We start from the raw sequence: 15217 nt of genomic DNA on the forward strand, positions 1-15217 counted from the left end.
TTATATTCTTGTACATAGGAGGCGGTATTATAGTAGTTATATTCTTGTACATAGGGGGCAGTATTATAGTAGTTATATTCTTGTACACAGGAGCAGTATTATAGTAGTTATATTCCTGTACATAGGAGCAGTATTATAGTAGTTATATTCTTGCACATAGGAGCAGTATTATAGTAGTTATATTCCTGTACATAGGAGCAGTATTATAGTAGTTATATTCTTGCACATAGGAGCAGTATTATAGTAGTTATATTCCTGTACATAGGAGCAGTATTATAGTAGTGATATTCCTGTACATAGGAGCAGTATTATAGTAGTTATATTCCTGTACATAGGAGGCAAAACATTGGTTCAGTTGTTTTGAAAAGAGTGAATAGTGATGCTCATTAAGGCTACTTTCACACTAGCGTTCGTCTGTCCGCTTGTGAGCTCCGTTTGAAGGGGCTCACGAGCGGACCCGAACGCTTCCGTCCAGCCCTGATGCAGTCTGAATGGATGCGGATCCGCTCAGACTGCATCAGTCTGGCGGCATTCAGCCTCCGCTCAGCAGGCGGACACCTGAAGGCTGCTTGCAGCGTTCGGGTGTCCGCCTGGCCGTGCGGAGGCGTGCGGATCCGTCCAGACTTACAATGTAAGTCAATGGGGACGGATCCGTTTGAAGATGCCACAATATGGCTCAATCTTCAAGCGGATCCGTCCCCCATTGACTTTCAATGTAAAAGTCTGGACGGATCCGCTCAGGCTAATTTCACACTTAGCTTTTTTTTGCCAATATAATGCAGACGGATCCGTTCTGAACGGAGCCTCCATCTGCATTAATATGATCGGATCCGTTCAGAACGCTAGTGTGAAAGTAGCCTTAGATGTAACTTTTAAAATAGGTTCAATTAATAAATAGTCCCTTAAGGTGTATCAAGACAAAAACAATGTTTGGCTGCTCAGAGTACTCAATAAACCTCTAGCATAAAAGGTGCACGGCGGCACCAAAAGAATAATAACCGATAGTCTGTAACCTGTCGTGATCTTACTGCCTCAACAGTCGCAGCGGCCCACAGGACTGGCGGTATCCTTATTTATCACAAGGTTCCCCCATCTTCTGGCAAGTGTCTCATATCCAAGGTACTTACACAGGCCCTGCATATGGGAGTGGAGCTTAAACTTTGAGCTACCACATCTATTCAAACAACCGGAATTATCCTTCTGGCACCTATGTACAGTCAGGTCCATAGATATTGGGACATCAACACAATGCTAACATTTTGGGCTCTATACACCACCACAATGGATTTAAAATGAAACAAACAAGATGTGCTTTACCTGCAGACTGTCAGCTTTAATTTGAGGGTATTTACATCCAAATCAGGTGAACGGTGCAGGAATTACAACCAAAAGTAATGGGACAGAATAATCATCATAAATCAAACTTTCACTTTTAAAAAGGAACCTGTCACCATGATTTTGCGCATAGAGCTGGGGACATGGGCTGCTAGATGGCCGCTAGCACATCCGCAATACCCAGGTCCCAAAGCTCTGTGTGCTTTTATTGTGTTAAAAAAACGTCAGCACCGCCCCGCGTCCTCCGAATCTCCTCCTTGCTGGCTGACGTCACAGAGCTGGAGCGCCGAAATCTCACGATGCGCGAGCTAGCGCATGCATAGTTCGTTCCCTGTGCTGATGCCAGCACAGGGAATCAACATGATGCCGACACTGCGCATGCGCTAGCTCGCGCATCGCGAGATTTCGGCGCTCCAGCTCTGTGACGTCAGCCAGCAAGGAGGAGATTCGGAGGACGCGGGGCGGTGCTGGGCTCCTTTCCGCTGGACTCATCTCCGGATACAGGACACACATCAGGTTCATTTGCATATCGATCAAAACGTTTTTTTAACACAATAAAAGCGCAGAGAGCTATGGGGACTGGGTACTGCAGATGTGCTAGCGGCCATCTAGCAGCCCATGTCCCCAGCTCTATGCAAAAAATCCTGGTGACAGGTTCCCTTTAATACTTGGTTGCAAATCCTTTGCAGTCAATTACAGCCTGAAGTCCGGGACGCATAGACATCCCCAGACGCTGGTCTCATCTCTGGTGATGCTCTGCCCGGCCTCTACTGCAACTGTCTTCAGTTCCTGCTTGTTCTTGGGGCATTTTCCCTTCAGTTTTGTCTTCAGCAAGTGAAATGCTCAATCGGATTCAGGTCCGGGGATTGACTTGGCCATTGCAGAACAGTCCACTTCTTTCCCTTATAAAACTCTTTGGTTGCTTTTGCAGTATGCTTTGGGTCATTGTCCATCTGCACTGTGAAGCTCCGTCCAATGAGTTCTGAAGCATTTGGCTGAATATGAGCAGATAATTTTGCCCGAAACACTTCAGAATTCATCCTGCTGCTTTTGTCAGCAGTCACATCATCAATAAATACCAGAGAAGCAGTTCCATTGGCAGCCATACATGCCCACGCCATGACACTACCACCACCATGCTTCACTGATGAGGTGGTATGCTTAGGACCATGAGCAGCTCCTTTCCTTCTCCATACTCTTCTCTTACCATCACTCTGGTACAAGTTGATCTTGGTCTCATCTGTCCATAGGATGAAGTTCCAGAACTGTGAAGGCTTTTTAGATGTTGTTTGGCAAACTCTAATCTGGCCTTCCTGTTTTTGAGGCTCACCAATGGTTTCCATCTTGTGGTGAACCCTCTGTATTCACTCTGGTGAAGTATTCTCCTGATTGTTGACTTTGACACACATACACCTACCTCCTGGAGAGTGTTCTTGATCCGGCCAACTGTTGTGAAGGGTGTTTTCTTCACCAGGGAAAGAATTCTTCGGTCATCCACCACAGTTGTTTTCCGTGGTCTTTTGGTGTTGCTGAGCTCACCGGTGCGTTCCTTCTTTTTAAGAATGTTCCAAACAGTTGTTTTGGCCGCACCTAATGTTTTTGCTATCTCTCTGATGGGTTTGCTGTGTTTTTTTCAGCCTAACGATGGCTTCACTGATAGTGACCGCTCTTTGGATCTCATCTTGAGAGTTGACAGCAACAGATTCCAAATGAAATGACCTCTGGACCTTTTATCTGCTCAGTGTAATTGGGATAATGAGGGAATAACGCACACCGGCCATGGAACAGCTGAGAAGCCAATTGTCCCATTTCTTTTGGTCCCTTAACAAGTGGGAGGCACATATGCAAACTGCTGTAATTCCTGCACCGTTCACCTGATTTGGATGTAAATTCCCTCAGATTACAGCTGACAGTCGGCAGGTAAAGCTGACAGTCGGCAGGTAAAGCTGACAGTCGGCAGGTAAAGCTGACAGTCGGCAGGTAAAGCTGACAGTCGGCAGGTAAAGCTGACAGTCGGCAGGTAAAGCTGACAGTCGGCAGGTAAAGCTGACAGTCGGCAGGTAAAGCTGACAGTCGGCAGGTAAAGCTGACAGTCGGCAGGTAAAGCTGACAGTCGGCAGGTAAAGCTGACAGTCGGCAGGTAAAGCTGACAGTCGGCAGGTAAAGCTGACAGTCGGCAGGTAAAGCTGACAGTCGGCAGGTAAAGCTGACAGTCGGCAGGTAAAGCTGACAGTCGGCAGGTAAAGCTGACAGTCGGCAGGTAAAGCTGACAGTCGGCAGGTAAAGCTGACAGTCGGCAGGTAAAGCTGACAGTCGGCAGGTAAAGCTGACAGTCGGCAGGTAAAGTACATCTTGTTTGTTTCATTTCAAATCCATTGTGGTGGTGTATAGAGCCAAACATGTTAGAATTGTGTCGATGTCCCAGTATTTATGGACCTGACTGTATGTAGTGTACTATAATCTATTTGTACATTTATCTAACCTTTCTGCCCTTCTGGATTTAGTTTTTTACCTGTCCAGTACACGTTTCCCCTGATGAGAGTTAAATCCAAACATGCATGTAGGGACTAGCTGCACTAGGGCACTATAGGGCCAAGTAGCTTGAGGGCAAGGTTCCGGACGGGTCGTTCTTCTGAGGACAGGTGCTCTGTGGCTAGGTCATTAGGGCCAGTACAGCACCCGTACCCTAGGGCTGTCTAGGGATCTAGCGCCCCTCTGTTTGTATCTGTCTGGTACTTGCTTTCTCTTTTAGGATCATAACTACAGCTGTGATTCTACGATGACCGGATGAACCATATTATCTGGTAGGACTATCGGTTATTATTCTTTTGGTGCCACCGTGCACCTTTATGCTAGAGGTTTATTGAGTACTCTGAGCAGCCAAACATTGTTTTTGTCTCGTTACACCTCAAAGGGAGTCTTTCACCTAATCTGAGCGTTTTAGACCGCTCAGATCAGGTTATAGACTCTTTAACCCTCATTACGATCATACCTGTCTCTTATCTGTCCCTCGCCCAGATAATGAAAATAATACTTTTTAAACGTATGCAAATTACCTTCTGAAGGTGCCCAGGGGCGGCGTTACTGGGCGATGTGCCCAGAAAAACACACCTCCAGCCGGCGGACGTCACCAGAGGACGGCGGGCTGGGAACTGGCCCGCACCTGCGCACTGCTCTGCCCATTATGGGCAGATGAACAGCTTTTCATATTGCGCATGCGCCGGCCGGCTGTCTTTAGTTGGCCGGCGCATGCGCAATATGAAAAGCTGTTCATCTGCCCATAATGGGCAGAGCAGTGCGCAGGTGCGGGCCAGTTCCCAGCCCGCCGTCCTCTGGTGCCGCTCGTGACGTCCGCCGGCTGGAGGTGTGTTTTTCTGGGCACATCGCCCAGTAACGCCGCCCCTGGGCACCTTCAGAAGGTAATTTGCATACGTTTAAAAAGTATTATTTTCATTATCTGGGCGATGGACAGATAAGAGACAGGTATGATCGTAATGAGGGTTAAAGAGTCTATAACCTGATCTGAGCGGTCTAAAACGCTCAGATTAGGTGAAAGACTCCCTTTAAAGGGACACTGACAGGCCCTATATTTAGATATTCATATGCTGTCATAGGTCTTATAATGTGTATGCCAATCATATAAGTCCGCATTTCAAACACTGTAAAATCAACTTTATATTCCTATGTGAATCACTTGCCCAAGGGGCGGTCTTCCTCCTGCATTTGTGCCCAGCCGCGCCCCAACTGCCGTTTCCTCGCACCGCCCAGCTCCTTATTATTTACTGCGCAGGAGACGCTGAAGCCGCCGCATTGAAGGCTATGGGACGCAGGCGCACTATGATTCCGGCGAGTGAGGGTGCCGGGTAAGGTATCCGGCGCACGAGCAGAAGCTCCAAGTGAGGCCGATGCCCATACGTTTCTATTCGGCATGCGCGGGATCTCGCAGCATCGGGGACTGGAAAAGCCGCCCAGCGCAGGGAATAATAATGAGCTGGGTGGCGCTAGGAAACGTCAGTTGGGGCGCGGCTGGGCACAAATGCAGGAGAAAGACCGCCCCGTGGGCACAAAGGCAAGTGATTCACATATGAATCTAAAGTTGATTTTACAGTGTTTGAAATGCGGACAGGGGGTACACTTATATGATTGGCATACACATTTCAAGACCTATGACAGCATATGAATATCTAAATATGTTTATAGGGCCTGTCAGTGTCCCTTTAAGGCCTTATGCACACGACCGTAGTTCGGGTCCGCATCCGAGCCACAGTTCTGGCGGCTCAGGTGCGGACCCATTCACTTCAATGGGGCTGCAAAAGATGCGGACAGCACTCCGTGTGCTGTCCGCATCCTTTGCTCCGTTCCGTGGCCCCGCAAAAAAAAAAAATATAGCCTGTCCTATCCTTGTCCGCTTTCTGGGCCGCCCGTTTGGCAAATTGCAGACCGCAAAAAACGGAACGGTCGTGTGCATGAGGCCTAAGGGACTATTATTAATTGGACTGATTAAAAGTTACATCTTAATAAGTATCAGCATTCACTCTTTTCAGCTTCAGTAACCCATGGTGACGACATTATTAATTATCTATTGTTCTATTTTTGTATTCAGTTGTTTGGAGCCAAAGCTAGAAGTCAAATAAGGCTACTTTCACACTGGCGTTTCTGGGTCCGCTTGCGAGATCCGTTTCAGGGCTCTCACAAGCGGCCCAAAACGGATCAGTTCAGCCCCAATGCATTCTGAATGGATAAGGATCTGTTCAGAATGCATCAATTTGGCTGCGTTTGGTCTCCGTTGTGTTTTTTAGACAGTCGCTAAAATGCAGCTTGCAGCGTTTTAATGACCGTCTGCCGACGCGAAGCCAAACTGATCTGTCCTGACTTACAATGGTGCAATTAAAAACGGATCCGCCCCCATTGACTTTCAATGCAAGTCAAGACAAATCCATTTTGACTTAGACTTTTTTTTATTTTTTATGAATAATGCAAACGGATCCGTTATGAACGGATACAAGCGTTTGCATTATCGGTGCTGATCCGTCTGTGCAGATACAAGACGGATCCGCACCAAACACGAGTTTGAAAATAGCCTAAAGGAAGGACGTACACTTTTCTCCCTGCTACATCTACTTCTGTCTGATGAAAAAAAAAAAAAAAAAATGCACAAATAAACTGGCACATAAATCTGTGTGCGACTCTGGCCTAACTAGGTCTTGGCTTCCTTCCTTTACAATACTATTTTTGGCAGCTGTAGTGCAGCACAATCAAACCCAAGGAACCAGGTACATATATATTACAACTAGTAACTTTTCTGGGTAAAGATAAATAAGTTTTCTGTGATTTACAAAAAATTAGCAAAGAAGCAATAAAAACACTGGAGGCAGAGAGCAGCGGGGGCTGACGGCGGAACTTTTTCTTCCCACTCCCTGCTCATTTTTATAAATTCCGGAAAGCCCCTTTGAAGGGATTGCATCATCTTAGACATTGGTGGCATATCATAGCGATACGCCAACGTCTGAGATGACACAACCCCTTTAATAGAAGTCAACATTTTTTAAGAGTTTTTGGTGACATTCTGTTTCATTTTCCATGTGACTATCTATACCTAATAGAGACTTTGCAGTTTTCACACCGAGCCTCACAGGCTTACAATGCCCACCTATAGATTACACAGGATCCACCATTCACAGTAAGGCCTCGTGCACACGACTGTTGTTTTATTCCGTGTCCGTTGTTCCGTTTTTCGTGATTTTCTGTGGACCCATTGACTTTTAATGGGTCCGTTGAAAACTCGGATAATGCACTGTTTGCCATCCGGGTCCGTGATCCGTGGTTCCAATCCGTAAAAAAAAAATATAACCTGTCCTGTTTTTTTTCACGGAAAACGGTTTGCGGACCCATTCAAGTCAATGGGACCTTGAAAAACGCGGAGGCACACAAGATTGTCATCTGCGTCCGTTTTTTTCCTATCATTTGCATGGCAAACTTGACTTAGATTTTTTTTTTTACTTTCCTTCATGTCTGGTGATCCTCCAAAAATAAAGAAAGACACACGGAAACGGATCACAGAACCCCATTTTGCGGAACGGAACACAACAACGGTCGTGTGCATGAGGCCTAAGTGACATCACAACTCATCTCCTCCACCTCCCTGCACAATGACCTTTCCACAAGTCACAGAGCATGCCCACAACATGCTCTCCCATTGAAGGCTATGAATATGTTAAGTTCACTGTGGGCTCCCTAAATGCAGTCAATGGCACTTCAGGTAAGATGGCCATCTCCATGAAGAAAAAAATAAATAAAAAAAATACAACCAGAAAGTAAAAAACAGACCGTTTTTGTGGTCCACAAAACATGGATACCCCCCTATGACTTCCGTATTTTGTGGATCACCACGTCCTGCCCTCTGTTAGAACTGCCTATTCTTGTCCACAAAATGGACGAGGATAGGACTGGTTCAATTTTTTTTTTTTTTGCGCGGCCGTGGAACTGATATGAATAGGTTTGCATCCAATCTGCAAAAAAGGTGCATAGGATGCGGACCAAAACCTCGGTCCTGTACCTGTAGGAATTTCAATTTTGAAGTCCGCACCAAGCCAACCGTTTGAGCGGATCTCTAGTGCAGATCTCACCCTTTTCAATTCAAGGGGTGAGGTCTGTTGGCAAAACCGCATCAAAAACCACAAGTAAAACATGCAGTTTGGGGTCCAGAATTGCAGGGGGAAAAAAAATGAAATCTGTGCGGATTTTCTGTTCTGTAGACCAGCACCCAAGTGAGGGTACCCTAACCTAAGGGGACATAATCATCTGCCCTCCTCATGGTCAGTGGCAGGTGCAGTAATGAGAATGCCGCACACCTGTGTAACATCATCCTCTGCAACTAAAGAATTCCAGTTATAATTCACTTACTGCAAGCAGAGATCTTCCAAAGCATAATAAATTAATACACAATACCGTCACCTTCCTGTCAGCGCCCTGTGCCGCCCCCCCTGTCAGCGCCCTGTGCCGCCCCCCCCCTGTCAGCGCCCTGTGCCGCCCCCCCCCCCTGTCAGCGCCCTGTGCCGCCCCCCCCCCCCCTGTCAGCGCCCTGTGCCGCCCCCCCCCCTGTCAGCGCCCTGTGCCGCCCCCCCCTGTCAGCGCCCTGTGCTGCCCCCCCCTGTCAGCGCCCTGTGCTGCCCCCCCCTGTCAGCGCCCTGTGCTGCCCCCCCTGTCAGCGCCCTGTGCCCCCCCCCCATCAGCGCCCTGTGCCGCCCCCCCCGTCAGCGCCTTGTGCCGCCCCCCCCCCGTCAGCGCCTTGTGCCGCCCCCCCCCCCCGTCAGCGCCCTGTGCCTCCCCCTCTGCCCCCCCGTCAGCGCCCTGTGCCTCCCCCTCCGCCCCCCCCCCGTCAGCGCCCTGTGCCTCCCCCTCCGCCCCCCCCGTCAGCGCCCTGTGCCTCCCCCTCCGCCCCCCTGTCAGCGCCCTGTGCCCCCCCTGTCAGCGCCTTGTGCCGCCCCCCCGCCAGCGCCCTGTGCCTCCCCCTCCGCCCCCCCGTCAGCGCCCTGTGCCTCCCCCTGTGCCCCCCCGTCAGCGCCCTGTGCCCCCCCGTCAGCGCCCTGTGCCCCCCCGTCAGCGCCCTGTGCCCCCCCGTCAGCGCCCTGTGCCGCCAGCCCCGTCAGCGCCCTGTGCCTCCCCCTCCGCCCCCCCGTCAGCGCCCTGTGCCCCCCCGTCAGCGCCCTGTGCCGCCCCCCCGTCAGTGCCCTGTGCCTCCCCCTCCGCACCCCCGTCAGCGCCCTGTGCCTCCCCCTCCGCCCCCCCCCTGTCAGCACCCTGTGCCTCCCCCTCCGCCCCCCCCCTGTCAGCACCCTGTGCCTCCCCCTCCGCCCCCCCCCCCTGTCAGCACCCTGTGCCTCCCCCTCCGCCCCCCCCCTGTCAGCGCCCTGTGCCTCCCCCTCCGCCCCCCCCCTGTCAGCGCCCTGTGCCTCCCCCTCCTCCCCCCCCCTGTCAGCGCCCTGTGCCTCCCCCTCCTCCCCCCCCCTGTCAGCGCCCTGTGCCTCCCCCTCCGCCCCCCCTGTCAGCGCCCTGTGCCGCCCCCCCGTCAGCGCCCTGTGCCGCCCCCCGTCAGCGCCCTGTGCCGCCCGCCCCGTCAGCGCCCTGTGCCTCCCCCTCCGCCTCCCCTGTCAGCGCCCTGTGCCCCCCCGTCAGCGCCCTGTGCCCCCCGTCAGCGCCTTGTGCCGCCCCCCCGTCAGCGCCCTGTGCCTCCCCCTCCGCCCCCCCCCTGCCAGCGCCCTGTGCCTCCCCCTCCGCCCCCCCCCCGTCAGCGCCCTGTGCCTCCCCCTCCGCCCCCCCCGTCAGCGCCCTGTGCCTCCCCCTCCGCCCCCCCCTGTCAGCGCCCTGTGCCTCCCCCTCCTGTCAGCGCCCTGTGCCTCCCCCTCCGCCCCCCCTGTCAGCGCCCTGTGCCTCCCCCTCCGCCCCCCCCCTGTCAGCGCCCTGTGCCTCCCCCTCCGCCCCCCCCCTGTCAGCGCCCTGTGCCTCCCCCTCCGCCCCCCCCCCGTCAGCGCCCTGTGCCTCCCCCTCCGCCCCCCCCCCCTGTCAGCGCCCTGTGCCTCCCCCTCCGCCCCCCCCCCCTGTCAGCGCCCTATGCCTCCCCCTCCGCCCCCCCCCTGTCAGCGCCCTGTGCCTCCCCCTCCGCCCCCCCCCTGTCAGCGCCCTGTGCCTCCCCCTCCGCCCCCCCCCTGTCAGCGCCCTGTGCCTCCCCCTCCGCCCCCCCCCTGTCAGCGCCCTGTGCCTCCCCCTCCTGTCAGCGCCCTGTGCCTCCCCCTCCGCCCCCCCCTGTCAGCGCCCTGTGCCTCCCCCTCCGCCCCCCCCTGTCAGCGCCCTGTGCCTCCCCCTCCGCCCCCCCCCTGTCAGCGCCCTGTGCCTCCCCCTCCGCCCCCCCCCCCTGTCAGCGCCCTGTGCCTCCCCCTCCGCCCCCCCCCCCTGTCAGCGCCCTGTGCCTCCCCCTCCGCCCCCCCCCCTGTCAGCGCCCTATGCCTCCCCCTCCGCCCCCCCCCTGTCAGCGCCCTGTGCCTCCCCCTCCGCCCCCCCCCTGTCAGCGCCCTGTGCCTCCCCCTCCGCCCCCCCCCTGTCAGCGCCCTGTGCCTCCCCCTCCGCCCCCCCCTGTCAGCGCCCTGTGCCTCCCCCCCCTGTCAGCGCCCTGTGCCTCCCCCTCCGCCCCCCCCCCCTGTCAGCGCCCTGTGCCTCCCCCTCCGCCCCCCCCCCCCTGTCAGCGCCCTGTGCCTCCCCCTCCGCCCCCCCCTGTCAGCGCCCTGTGCCTCCCCCTCCTGTCAGCGCCCTGTGCCTCCCCCTCCGCCCCCCCTGTCAGCGCCCTGTGCCTCCCCCTCCGCCCCCCCCCTGTCAGCGCCCTGTGCCTCCCCCTCCGCCCCCCCCCCTGTCAGCGCCCTGTGCCTCCCCCTCCGCCCCCCCCCCTGTCAGCGCCCTGTGCCTCCCCCTCCGCCCCCCCCCTGTCAGCGCCCTGTGCCTCCCCCTCCGCCCCCCCCCTGTCAGCGCCCTGTGCCTCCCCCTCCGCCCCCCCCCCTGTCAGCGCCCTGTGCCTCCCCCTCCGCCCCCCCCCTGTCAGCGCCCTGTGCCTCCCCCTCCGCCCCCCCCTGTCAGCGCCCTGTGCCTCCCCCCCTGTCAGCGCCCTGTGCCTCCCCCCCTGTCAGCGCCCTGTGCCTCCCCCTCCGCCCCCCCCTGTCAGCGCCTTGTGCCTCCCCCTCCCCCCCCTGTCAGCGCCCTGTGCCTCCCCCTCCGCCCCCCCCTGTCAGCGCCCTGTGCCTCCCCCTCCGCCCCCCTGTCAGCGCCCTGTGCCTCTCCCTCCGCCCCCCTGTGCCTCTGTCACCCCTCCAGGTCAGATGCCCTCTTACCTGTTGCTGGATTTTGCCGTCCTCAGTCACCACCCAGTGTGTTGTGGCCCCCGAGGGCCCCACTGTCCAGAGCAGAGAGAAAAGCCCGAACAGACAGGCCCAGCCTTGAGGGACCCGCACTACGCCCGCCTGCGCTCCAGTCTCTGGGGGACATTGCGGCCCGAATCTGTTCTCCGCCATCTTTCCTGCTGACATCACTTCCGCCGCAACTCAACGGAAAAGGAAGCGCCTCAGCCGCCATCTTGGTAGAGGCAAAGTCCGCAGGAAGCTCTAAAATAGAGGTGGTGACGGGCGGCGTAGTACAACAGGTCCCAGCAGAGTCAACGCCCGCTTGTCAGGAGATCTAGACCCGGGCGAAACAGAACTCCTGTACGGTAACGGCAGGAAAATAGACGACTTCATGGGTGCGTGGTCACATGACCCCACTCAGCCAGTCAGCAGCCCCGGAGAACATCATGTGATGTACTGTATGCGTTGTCCTTCAGGAAGGAATGACACGATTCTTTTCTGAGCAGCTCATTGGCTGAGAGGGATCATGTGATGCACGACTCCACATCACTAGATTCCATTGTTGGGGTGGAGACAGACTCTCCTAGGAGCCTATACATTCTAGGCACACCATGCTAATGACCCCCTATTGGACCAGAATGTGCTATTATATATGCCCCCGTTAAACTGTTCTTATGCATATTCGTGCTCCGCCAGGCGGATGAAAAGTGTGTTTTTAGAGGATTCTGTCCGTGATAATGCAGAAATGTGTATTTTCTTTCATGGAAAGATCTATGTATACTATACCAAAACCTTAAGATATTTTTTGGGGGAGAAAAAAAAAAGGTGTTTTCAAGGGTATTTCTATTAAGACAAATCATCCCCTGTCCACAGGATGTATGATCACTAGAACCAGACACGCATGCTCATCATCCAGCCCATTCAACCCTTGGCTATCTCCAGCGGCCCCATAGAGCAGAAGCGCACATGCATGATGGCTGCTCTATTCAGAAGAGGGAGTAGGGTCCTCATTCTCGTCAATGGCTGTGCCCCCTGCAGTCGGACCCCCACCAATCAGACGCTTATCCCATATCCTGTGGGTAGAGTATAAGTTCTCTGAATGGGGTCAGGCTTTGGCTTACAGGGTAAGCTACCTGTAGGGGGCAGTGTAGAGTTTCCTTTCCCAGGATGCATTGCCTGAAAGGCTCTACACGAGAACCATTTGCCTATATTCATGTCTGCAATGTGCAGTCCAACCGCTGGGCTCATGACCCAAACTTACAGCATCCCATGCGGCTATGGCGCTAGATTCAAGTCATTTAACCCATGGTTAGAGTGGAAGTCATGCCCATGTTCTGGCAGTCTGAACAAGGTGTATAAGGCTTATATGACGGCCACAAACTCTCTAGCTCCACTGCAGGTCTAATGCTCCAAATGTATGGCACCGTCGATCCCTACAATGCAGTTTGGGTTATTAGACCGGCAGCGGAGCTGGGATCTGTACTGTAAGGCCTCATGCACACTAACATGGCCATTTTTTAGGTCTGCAAAACATGGATACCGGCCACGTGCATTCCACATTTTGCAGAACAGAATGTCCGGCCCTTAATAGAACAGTCCTATAAGACATGTTCCACACGGCGCGCTGTCTGCATCTTTTGTGGCCCATTGAGGTGAACGGGTCCGCATCCGACCAGCAAAAAAATGTGGATCTGATGCAAACCAAAACACCGGTCATGTGAATGAGGCAAAAAACTGACATTATAATACACCTTCACACCTGTCTGAATGGGGTCTTAATGATTTTCTTCCTCCTTTCTCATATTTGGTTGTCGCCATAAGGATTTTAGGATTACCTTAGTTTTGGTTACTTACACAAGAAGCGTCATGTTTCTACATAACCAACAACGGTGTAGGGATTGCCAAGCTGAAGGACCCCAGTTCCCATGGTCCCAGCGGTCGGTCGGTCGGTCAGCCCCCCCCCCCCCCCCCCACTGATCAGACACTGTGGATAGGTAGGATAACCCCTGGACACTAATATCTAGGTGCACTGCACTCCACTCATGTATTACCAGGACAATTACACGATCACACCCAGAGGCTTTACACCTTATAAAACAAATTTATTCCAGCACATGGAATCCTTTACAGACCAAAAATAGAGAGGGGGAGGGGGGGGGGGATTGCAGACAAGAACACACCATCCGATTCTGCAGAACAAAAACAGAAAACTGCAGCGTAGCGCCATACATTTCCAGGCTTGTGAGATTTAGATGAGAAACAAGGAGACATTTTCAGAAGCCCTAAACTGAATACAGGTGAAAATGACAAAGGGTTGTAGCCACCACCATGACGTCAACATGCCGCCCTTATGGCCAGGGATTGGTAGCTGCGTTCTGGGGAGAACGTCAACAAGGTGAGCAAAAAAATAAATAAAAATCACATTTGTTGGTCTAGGCGTAGCTCAGTCCCATTTAAATGAATGCAGCTGAGCTGCAATACCAAGTCCAGCCACTATGCAGTGGACAGCGCTGTGCTTGCTAAGATACAAAGAGGCTGCGGTGCTCGATGGAGTGCTGCATCACAAGGATACCAGGTGTCAGACGACCCCCCCCCACACCGGATCCTGATGACCTATCCAGAGGATAAGTCACTAATATCAGAATCTCAGAGACAACCTTTAATCTGTAAGGTTTACTTTATCATTTCAAATAAACAGAGGGCGCATATGCAACCATCAGCGTAACTTGCCCATCAGTTTATCTTGGTCAGTTCCAAAATGTTAAATGAGGTGGCAGCAGACATGTGCGACCTCTGCTCTAGTCAAATGAGGGAATATGGGAACCCCACCCCCTGTGCTCAGACGCTTATCCCCTATCCGGCGGATAGGAACAACTCTGTTTGGGACTTCTTTCATCTAGATCTTTATAGTGGATGGAATCATGATTTCTGAGACAGAGCTTCAACTCCCCAGATAAAAATGACAGAATTGTGTCTGCAGTGACCACTAGGGGCAGCTTACAGTTTATACACTGAACTGAACACAGGCAGTATGCAGCAAGCTCCCCCTAGTGGTGGCTGCAGAGAGACAGATTATTTTATATTTTTTTTCTTAAATTACATATGCAGGGAATCTGTGAAAAACAAAGCCTCATCCACAGTAAATATGCATTAAGACCATAATTATTACAAAACCCATACTTGAACGTTTGATTTTAGCCATACTTGAACGTGTTTAAAATATCAACTAGTTCAGCTTTGGGAAGTCATTGCGTCACTGCCTGCCCTGTGAGAGATCTGAGAAGACTTGCAGCACGTGAGTCTATCCGACAGGTCTTTCTGTGTTTCCCTTCTGTTTGTTGTGGGCATGATCCCACCTCTCTACAAGTTCTGCTCGTTGTTTAAGCGGCTCTATGTTAGTCCGCTGCTGACATTTTCCTTCTGGAGTTCTATACAGGTTGTTTGTGGATCCTCTACTTTCCGCTCATCTCAAGCCAAGACCTCCTGTTCTCCCCTTTGTGCGTGTGTTGCTTCTAGGTCTCAGGAAGACGCTGGTCCCTTCACGGTGGAAGGTACCAGCTGTCTCATTCCCCGCTCCCTAGGTTAAGGTTTGCTTTAGTGTCAGCAGGGCTTAGGTTCCAGCATATGAGTTCGTTCACCATCAGGACCTGCTCATGATGTCAGCAGTCAGGGAGAGGCTCAGGGATTGTTAGGAGATTACCATTCCCTCCTCCCTAGCTTTGGGGCCTAGTCTGTTTACTGGGTGTTCCTCTTATCCCCCACTTACAGTCACACATTGTTAGGCTGTCTTAGAAACTGCTTGCATATAACTGTCCCTAATTTAGCCAGGAAACCCTAGCTTTACTATGGCCGACAGTATCCCGGTTCATAAGGAGAAGTGGCGCTTACTGTTTTCAACGTATTCCTATTACCTACATACAGAGGAGACCCTGCCTGTACCAACCTATCCTAAGGGTTATCATGTCTGGCACCTAGACCTCTTGTGGATCCTGCAGGAG

General features: G+C 53.2%; 1 protein-coding gene across 1 annotated transcript in view; it reads right to left on the reverse strand.

The window, feature by feature from the left end:
• Positions 1-11465, reverse strand: part of TTC17 (tetratricopeptide repeat domain 17) — a 67531-nt gene extending 56066 nt beyond the window's left edge. Inside the window, exon 1 of the mRNA XM_044269948.1 lies at positions 11211-11465. Coding sequence (XP_044125883.1) covers positions 11211-11405 — 195 coding nt within the window. The 5' untranslated portion in view covers positions 11406-11465. The remainder of the gene's footprint in view (positions 1-11210) is intronic.
• Positions 11466-15217: the final 3752 nt, after the last annotated feature.

This window comes from Bufo gargarizans, chromosome 10, assembly GCF_014858855.1.
Source record: "Bufo gargarizans isolate SCDJY-AF-19 chromosome 10, ASM1485885v1, whole genome shotgun sequence".
Classification (NCBI taxonomy): domain Eukaryota; kingdom Metazoa; phylum Chordata; class Amphibia; order Anura; family Bufonidae; genus Bufo; species Bufo gargarizans.